The 8,502-nt window shown below is 45.6% G+C and overlaps 1 protein-coding gene across 1 annotated transcript; it reads left to right on the forward strand.

The window, feature by feature from the left end:
• The first annotated feature begins 273 nt into the window (after nt 1–273).
• Nucleotides 274–6,683, forward strand: LOC100609847 (putative UPF0607 protein ENSP00000332738). Its single transcript, XM_054685634.1, has one exon. It carries the CDS (start codon nt 366–368, stop codon nt 1,614–1,616), a length of 1,251 nt encoding a protein of 416 aa, XP_054541609.1. The 5' UTR covers nt 274–365; the 3' UTR covers nt 1,617–6,683.
• The last annotated feature ends 1,819 nt before the right edge of the window (nt 6,684–8,502 follow it).

Genomic DNA, 8,502 nt, shown 5'->3' on the forward strand with positions numbered 1-8,502 from the left:
TGCCAGCCAGCACCTGGGCCAGGCGCCAGGTGGAAGGGCTCTGGCGGATCAGCCCCGCACCCCTAATAACCCCACAGGGGGTCCCATCCAGGGCCACACACCTGCCCCCAGGAGCAGGACGTCCCTGAGGCTAGAGTCCAGCTGGACCGGTGGAAGGGTCTCACCCTTTGCCCTTTGACTCCTCTTGTAGGCACCCTCGCTGGGCTCCTTAGCACTCCTCCACACCCTGGCTCTGTCATCAGCCCCATAGTGATGTCATAACCTCCCAGATGCCCAGTGTGCACCCGGCCACAGAGAAGTGGGTGACTTAGGAGTATCCTCTCCGCTTCTGACCCTTAGTTTCGTCTGTGCACAACTCGCTCAAAATGGGCAACTCACTAAGCGTATTTTGTTCCTGGTTCCGCCGCAGGTCCTGGCCACGCCATCGGCAACCTACTCGTCTTGTCCGTGAGGCCTTCCCAGCTGGCAGGGCTCACCCCGCAGCTCCGGCACCTGTGCCTGCCTGGGGCATCTGGGGCCGTTCCCCACTCCTCATCAACCGTCAGCGATATCTTGGGCCTTCTTTTCCAGTCAGGTGGGACGGCGCCCCTATGAGGCTGTGTCTTATCCCTCGGAACACGGGCACCCCACAGAGGGTCCTGCCTCCTGTGGTCTGGAGCGCCCCCTCAAGGAAGAAACCCGTGCTATCTGCTCGTAACTCCATGATGTTTGGACACCTCAGCCCCGTGAGGATCCCTCGTCTCAGAGGCAAGTTTAACCTTCAACTTCCTTCATTAGATGAGCAGGTGATCCCAGCCAGGCTCCCGAAGATGGAGGTGAGGGCAGAAGAGCCCAAAGAAGCAGCGGAGGTGAAAGACCAGGTAGAGACCCAGAGGCAGGAGGACAATAAAACGGGCCCCTGTAGCAATGGGGAAGCAGCCTCCACCTCTAGGCCCCTGGAGACTCAGGGAAACCTCACTTCCTCCTGGTACAATCCCAGGCCCTTGGAGGGAAATGTCCACCTCAAGAGCTTGACAGAAAAGAACCAGACTGACAAGGCCCAGGTGCATGCAGTGAGTTTCTACTCCAAGGGCCATGGAGTCACCAGTTCACACAGCCCTGCTGGAGGCATCCTTCCCTTTGGGAAGCCTGACCCACTTTCAACAGTGCTCCCTGCCCCTGTTCCGGGCTGCTCCCTGTGGCCAGAGAAGGCAGCCTTGAAGGTGCTGGGTAAAGACCACCTGCCCAGCTCTCCAGGCTTGCTGATGGTGGGGGAGGACATGCAGCCCAAGGATCCTGCAGCTCTTGGATCAAGTAGGTCTTCACCACCCAGAGCTGCCGGCCACAGGCCCCGCAAAAGAAAACTGTCGGGGCCACCGCTGCAGCTGCAACCGACCCCTCCCCTGCAACTGAGGTGGGATAGAGACGAGGGGCCCCCACCAGCTAAGCTTCCATGTCTATCTCCTGAGGCACTGTTGGTGGGTAAGGCTTCCCAAAGAGAAGGACGCCTCCAGCAGGGCAACATGCATAAGAACGTGAGAGTGTTAAGTAGAACATCAAAATTCAGGAGACTAAGAGAGCTGCTTAGGAGGAGAAAGAAGAGATGGCAGGGCAGGCGTGGTGGCTCACGCCTGTAATCCAGCACTTTGGGAGGCCCAGGCGGGGGGATCAGGAGGTCAAGAGATTAAGACCTGAGGAGCATCTCTGCCTGCACCATCTGGGAAGTGAAGAGCACCTCTGCCCAGCTGCCCCACCGTCTGGGCAGTGAAGAGCGCCTCTGCCCGGGCCCTGCCCCGTCTGGGCAGTGAGGAGTGCCTCTGCCTGGCCCCCTTACACTCTGGGAAGTGAGGAGCTCTTCTGCCTGGCCAGTGCCCTGTCTGGGAAGTGAGAAGCGCCTCTGCCCAGCTGCCCACCATCTAGGAATTGATGAGGAGCACCGCCTCTGCCCAGCCTCCACCCCATCTGGGAAGTGACAAGCACCTCTGCCCAGCCGCCTCACAGTATGGGAAGTGAGGAGCGCCTCTGCCCAGCCGCCGCCCTGTTTGGAAAGTAAGGAGCGCCTCTGCCTCGCCGCCGTCCTCTCTGCAAAGTGAGGAGTGCCTCTGCCCGGCCTCCTCACCGTCTGGGAAATGAGGAGCGCCTCTGCCTGGCCACCGTCCCATCTGGGAAGTGAGGAGTGCTTCTGCCCAGCCGCCACCCTGTCTGGAAAGTGAGGAGCACCTCTGCCCGGCCCCCTCACCGTTTGTAAGGGAGGAGCACCTCTGCCCAGCCCCTGCACCGTCTGGGAAGTGAGGAGCGTCTCTGCCCGCTGCTGTGCAACCTTCCAAGTGTGAAGTGACGGCCTTGTGTGTGATCTTTCTGCCCTCCCCAAGTTTGCATTTTCGACATTAAAGTTTACTTTTTAGTTAAAAAAAGGAGATTGAGATCATTCTGGCCAACATGGTGAAACTCCGTCTCTACTGAAAATACAAAAATTAGGCGGGCATGGTGGCTTGTGCCTGTAGTCCCAGCTACTTGGGAGGCTGAGGCAGGAGAATGGCTTGAACCCGGGAGGTGGAGGTTGCAGTGAGCCGAGATCGCACCACTGCACTCCAGCCTGGTGACAGAGCAAGACTCCATCCTGAAATGATGTTGTAGTTGAGAGCACGATGGTCTTTTGGGACAGGAGGAACAAGAGGTTCTGGTTGCCACTCTTCAATCAGTTCTTCTTTTTCCTTGACTGTAAGATCAGATCGTTCTTGTAATTTGTAAGTCTTAGAGAAAAGAAGTCTGATTATCCAGAGTATCAGAATCCCTTCCAAAATAAGATGGTAAACAGGAGCCTCGTAAAGCGCCTGTACCATCTCCACCAGAACCCACTGCTCCATGGCGGTCGCCATAGTTAGCCGCTTCCTTCCGGACACTGTCTCATTTCTATCTCACTGTTCAGCATAGCTGCTGTCCAGGCAAATGTTTCTCAAAATTTGAGTCACCTACAGACCCAAGCAAAGGGAAGAAAAAAGAAAAAGACAAAAGAAAAATCTATGCATTTTAGTTTGTGAGATGCTGGTGTAAGGACTGTAAGACCCATTCGAGGACAATGTCTTGTAAATTTTTAATTATCTCAGCAAAAAAAATTAGAAGTTTTGTGTTTTGGAATGGCAAAATAACAGATTAATATCACAATGGAGTTCAAATTTTAAAATTCTCATAAAACATATCAACCTCCAAGAATATACCTACAGATATATCTGTCTTTGGATCTCAATGTGAGAAACATTAAACCAGGATAAATAGAAATGTGGGGCCAAGATCAAGAGGAGGCCACAGTAACCTCTGGGTGTTAAGTAGAAAGGACAAATGGCCAATGAGAAAAGGATGGAGATAGCACACAACTGGGAAGATCTACAATTGTAATCTCATGCCTGTCTCTTGACATGCTTGTATTTTTATGTTACAAACCATCTTTCAACTTTCTTTTATTCTCATTCAAATGTTTTCAGAGTTTATTCAGCACTTATTTCAGTGAAAACATGTATTTAATCTGGCATTCACTTATTCAATTAATTTTTATTGAGGGCCAACTGTGTGCCTGGCTAGGAGTAGAGGGTACAACCATGAAGAAGACAAAAAATCAAAACAGACACAGGGTTTTCTTTTATGGATCCAGTGGGAGAGAAACATATCGGAAAGACAATAAAACAAAAAAAAATGTTTTCTTAAAGAGCATATTTAATTGGTATTAAAAGAAACATTAAAGGAACAATGGGAATATGAGATGCAGGAAACCTAGCCTTGATTCAGGTTTCCTTGAGTCAGGGAATGCTTTCTTGAGGATGCGACATTTATGCATACACTTGAGGGGGTAAATAAGACAGTTGTAAGATTAGAAAAGAAGGGAAGCTTCCCAAGACATAAAATGTTCTATTATAAAGACACATGCATGGGTATGTTCACTGCAGCACTATTCACGATAGCCAAAACATAGAATCAACGTAAATGCCCAACAATAATAGACTGGATAAATAAAAGGTGGCACATATACACCATGGAATACTATGCAGCCATAAAAAAGGATGAGATCATGTCCTTTGCAGGAACATGGATGAAGCTGGAGGCCATTATCCTTAGTAAAGTAACAGAAACAAAAAAACCAATACCACATGTTCTCATTTTTAAGTGGAAGCTAAATGATAAGAACACATGAACGCACAGAGAGGAACACACACTAGGGCCTATCAGAGGGTGGAAGAGGGAAAAGATCAGGAAAAATCACTAGTGGGTACTAGGCTTAATGCCTGGGTGATGAAATAATCTGTACACCAAACCCCCATGACGCAAGTTTACCTATATAACAAACCTGCACATGTACCCCTGAACTTAAAAATTTTTTTTAAAATAAATGTCAAGAAAGCCAACTGGATCAGAATGTGATGAGCAGAAACAGAAGCACAGGCAAATTTAAAAGAAGACAGAGGCAAGAGACAGGGTCCTATGGGTCCCAATACAGAGTTTTCAAATTATCCTAACTGCAATGGGGAAGTGGATTAAGTCTTTTAACTGGTGAAGACCAGATCAAACTTGGGTTCCAGGAAGGTCCATTGGCTTCTATGTAGGGTGTTGACATTCAAGGACATCTACCAAGTGGCGACAAAGTTCCCTCTTAGACTACCTCCCATGTACATAACCTTTCCCTGGTTGACTACCACTAACTAAACATCCCCAAACCTCCTGCCTCTGTGCCTTTGCACATACTTATTCCCTGCCTATAATGCCTCTTTCCCATTCTCTCCTATTCATAGTCCAGTCATGATTTAGGACCTGTCTCCAGCATGCTTTTCTTCATAAATTCCTTCCATTTGGGTTGACTTTCGCTCTTCTTTTGATTCTCTCTCCTCTTATTTTATGGCACTTTTATATTCTGTTATGTTTTATAATTATTATGTACTTATCTCATTATACAGCTTTTTGAATAGGACGCAATGGCATTTGTGCATCCTCTAGAGCATCTTAGATGTATATTTATACATAAACTCAGATTCACTCAATGTAAAAGAACTTGTTTTTGTCTTTTATGAAGTTTGTTTTACCCTAATTCCTGGTTTTCTGAAGCCTTGTGCCTTTTTATTTTTATTTTTCCCGAGATGGAGTTTCACTCTTGTTGCCCAGGCTGGAGTTCAACAGTGTGATCTCGGCTCACTGCAACCTCTGCCTCCCAGGTTCAAGTGATTCTCCTGCCTCAGCCTCCAGAGTAGCTAGGATTACAGGTGCCCACCACCATGTCCGGCTAATTTTTTTGTATTTTTAGTAGAGACAGAGTTTCACCATGGCTGGTCTCGAACTTCTGACCTCAGGTGATCCACCCGCCTCAGACTCCCAAAGTGCTGGGATTACAGGGGTGAGCCCCAGGCCAGCCTCGTGCTTTTAAGTTACTTTGAAACTGTCATCTTCCCCTTGTTGTAATCCCAAATGTCTTCTTCAATCAACTTTAATGACTTCATTTCAAAATACTTTGGGTTTTTGTTATCATTATTGTTCATTTGCCTAATAGGCCTTCTCTCAGTTTCCTCAGCTATCCTGTGTATGTGCCGAACTAATGTCATTTCTGACATTCTTTGCTAGAGACCCTAACTCTGTCCTCCTGACTTCCATCCCTCTAAGATGTCTCTTGTCCACTGGAGCAGCTCCTCTGTGGAGGTGGTATCCTCCTTCACCACTTGTCACCACCCATATCCTGTCTTACCGTGTGCGTGAGTCTCCCACTCCTATTTCACTTACACTCCCTTTGAGCTTTCCAATTAATCAGACATCATTTTTGCCAAGGCTACTCTTTATCTTCTTGCTTTTTCTTCTGCATCTCCCTTCTAATTTTTCACCCTATTCCCCTTTTCTCTCAATCATTTGCTTCACTATTAAATGTCGCTAATGTTCCAATTTTTAAAACTTAGGGAAATTTACCACTTTATCACTAAAAACAACAACAAAAAAATGCTTCTTGACATAGCTTGGTAGAATTAGGGTTAATGTACACAGAAATCTTTCCATTTAGCCTCTGAGTTCCTTCAACTCTGAGGCTTTAACTGCTTAGCCCAATGGGGATGATGCCATATGATCCTTTACATCTGATCTATGAAAAAGGCCAAATGTCTTTCTGAAGTCACGCCATGATTTCCGGTAGTTGTCACTGCCCAGTTCAGAGAGTTTGGTTTGGAACTCATAACTGCTACCGCAATCATACAAAGATGGAGAAAAAGTACTCTCTCCAATGGCTTCCCTTTACTGAATTATGAAAACTGAATGTTTATCCTGGCTTCAATGGCAAAAGGGAGAACCATCAGAATCTTGCAATACTTGAGAGAGTTAGAAATGCATCACAAAATAAAATTTGACATTTCACTTCTGGAAAAATGAAATAGATATATTTTCCTTATTTATCCCACTAGGTACAACTAAAACTTTAGACATGATATATATAAAACTAACATTTTTGAAAAACCCTCAAAGTTGGAGAAAAGAAAGCCTGACTGGCTATAGAACTTGGGACCGAAGGAACAACAACAACAACAAATCTGTAAAAGTATCAAACTTCTAGCAAGACTGAAAACAAAACATAAATTACAAAAATTGGGGGTGAAACAGGAGCTATCACTATAGACACAAGAGACTACAAAGGAATAGTAAACATACCAATAACTCTCTCTATATAAATTTGATATCTTAGATGAAATGAACCAATTCCTCAAACACAAACTATCACAATTTACTTAATATAAAATAGTTCATTTGAATAGCCCTATAACTAATAAGGAAATTACATAAATAATTTTGAAACTCCTAAAAAAGACACTACCGAGCCCAGATGGTTTCACTGGATAATTCTTTGTAAAGCATAACACTAATTCTACACAATCTCTTCCACATAGAAGAGGGAATACTCCCCAGTTCATTATATGAACCTAGAATTTCTGTACCCCATAATGAGACAAGATAATACAAAAAGTGAAAATGATATACCAATAGCCTTCAAGAATATAGGCGCAATATTTTTAACCAAAAAATATCAAATAGACTTTGTAACATATATATAGAAAAATATACACTAGAGCTAAGAGTGGTTTATTCCAGACATTTAAGGTTAGCTTAATATTTGAAACAAATCAGTGAAATCCACTATATTAACAAAATAAAGGGTAAAATTCATGAGATTGATCAATACAGAAAAGGCATTTAATAAAATTCAGCACTTATTCATGATAAAAACTCTCAAAAAACGGAAACACCCTTAGCTTGATAAAGATCACTTCCAAAAGAAAAAAAAAATCTAATAGTAACATTATTCTTTTTTTTTTTTTTTTTTTTTTTTTTTTTTTTTTTTTTTTTTGAGATAGAGTCTTGCTCTGTCACCCAGGCTGGAGTGCAGCGGTGCTATTTTGTCTCACTGCAATCTCTCCTCCCCTGGGTTCAAGTGATTCTCCTGCCTCAGCCTCCCCAGTAGCTGGGATTCAGGCATGTACCACCACACCCGACTAATTTTTGTATTTTTAGTAGAGATGGGGTCTTGCCATGTTGGCCAGGCTGGCCTCGAACTCCTAACCTCAGGTCATCTGCCCGTCTCAGCCTCCCAAAGTTCTAAGATGACAGGCATGAGCCACCCTGCCTGGCCAGTAACATTATTCTTAATGAGGAAAAACTTAAGCCCTTACCCAAATAGAGAATAAAGCAAGGATGTCCATTCTCATCACACTTATTCAATAGTGCTGAAAGGGAAGGAGATTAAGATGGCAGATAGGAGGCAGTACTAGCTTGCAGCTCCCACTCGGATGAACAGAACAGCATGTGGAGACTCATATAGTGAACTCTGACTCCAAGAACTACCACAGGAACATACACCAGGAAAGCTGAGAGAATCCACAGACCCTTTGAAGGAACTGGATCACCAGTACAGTTTCTTGAGATGCCAAAAAACTGAATTTGCTTGTTTTCTCAATGGGGAGGTTCATGATCTGGGGTAAGTTCTCAACTCTGGGCACCAGTTGCCTGGAAATAGACTCAGTGCTGTTGTGGGGGCACAGTGGGAGTTCCTCTAGGACTGCAGGCTGGGTGGGAGTGGGGTGAGGCCTGTGACTGCCGGCGTTCCCCCATTTTCCTGGCTACCTGTATGACTCAGCAGAGGCAACCATAATCTCCCTGGGAATATAACTCTAATAGACTGGGAACCACATTCCCGTCCTCCACAGCAGCCACAACAAGTCCAGCTCATGAAGCGGCTGAGCTCGGACACCCCTATCCCTGTTCCCACCTGATGGTCTTTCTCAACCCGCCCTGGTAGCTGACGACAAAGGTCATAATGTCTTGGGAGCTCTATGGCCCTGCCTGAGAAACCTGAATGCTTAACCAAGTATCCCTAGAGCAAGTTTGCCTTCTCCTTACAGGGCCGTAACTGATGCACTCTTGAAAGCACCACCTCCTGGCTAGAGGGCAACCAACACAAAACCAGTGCACTAGACAAAAAACAACCAAAGACCTTCACAGGGTCCACTTCAC

This window comes from Pan troglodytes, chromosome 5 (genome assembly GCF_028858775.2).
Source record: "Pan troglodytes isolate AG18354 chromosome 5, NHGRI_mPanTro3-v2.0_pri, whole genome shotgun sequence".
NCBI lineage: Eukaryota > Metazoa > Chordata > Mammalia > Primates > Hominidae > Pan > Pan troglodytes.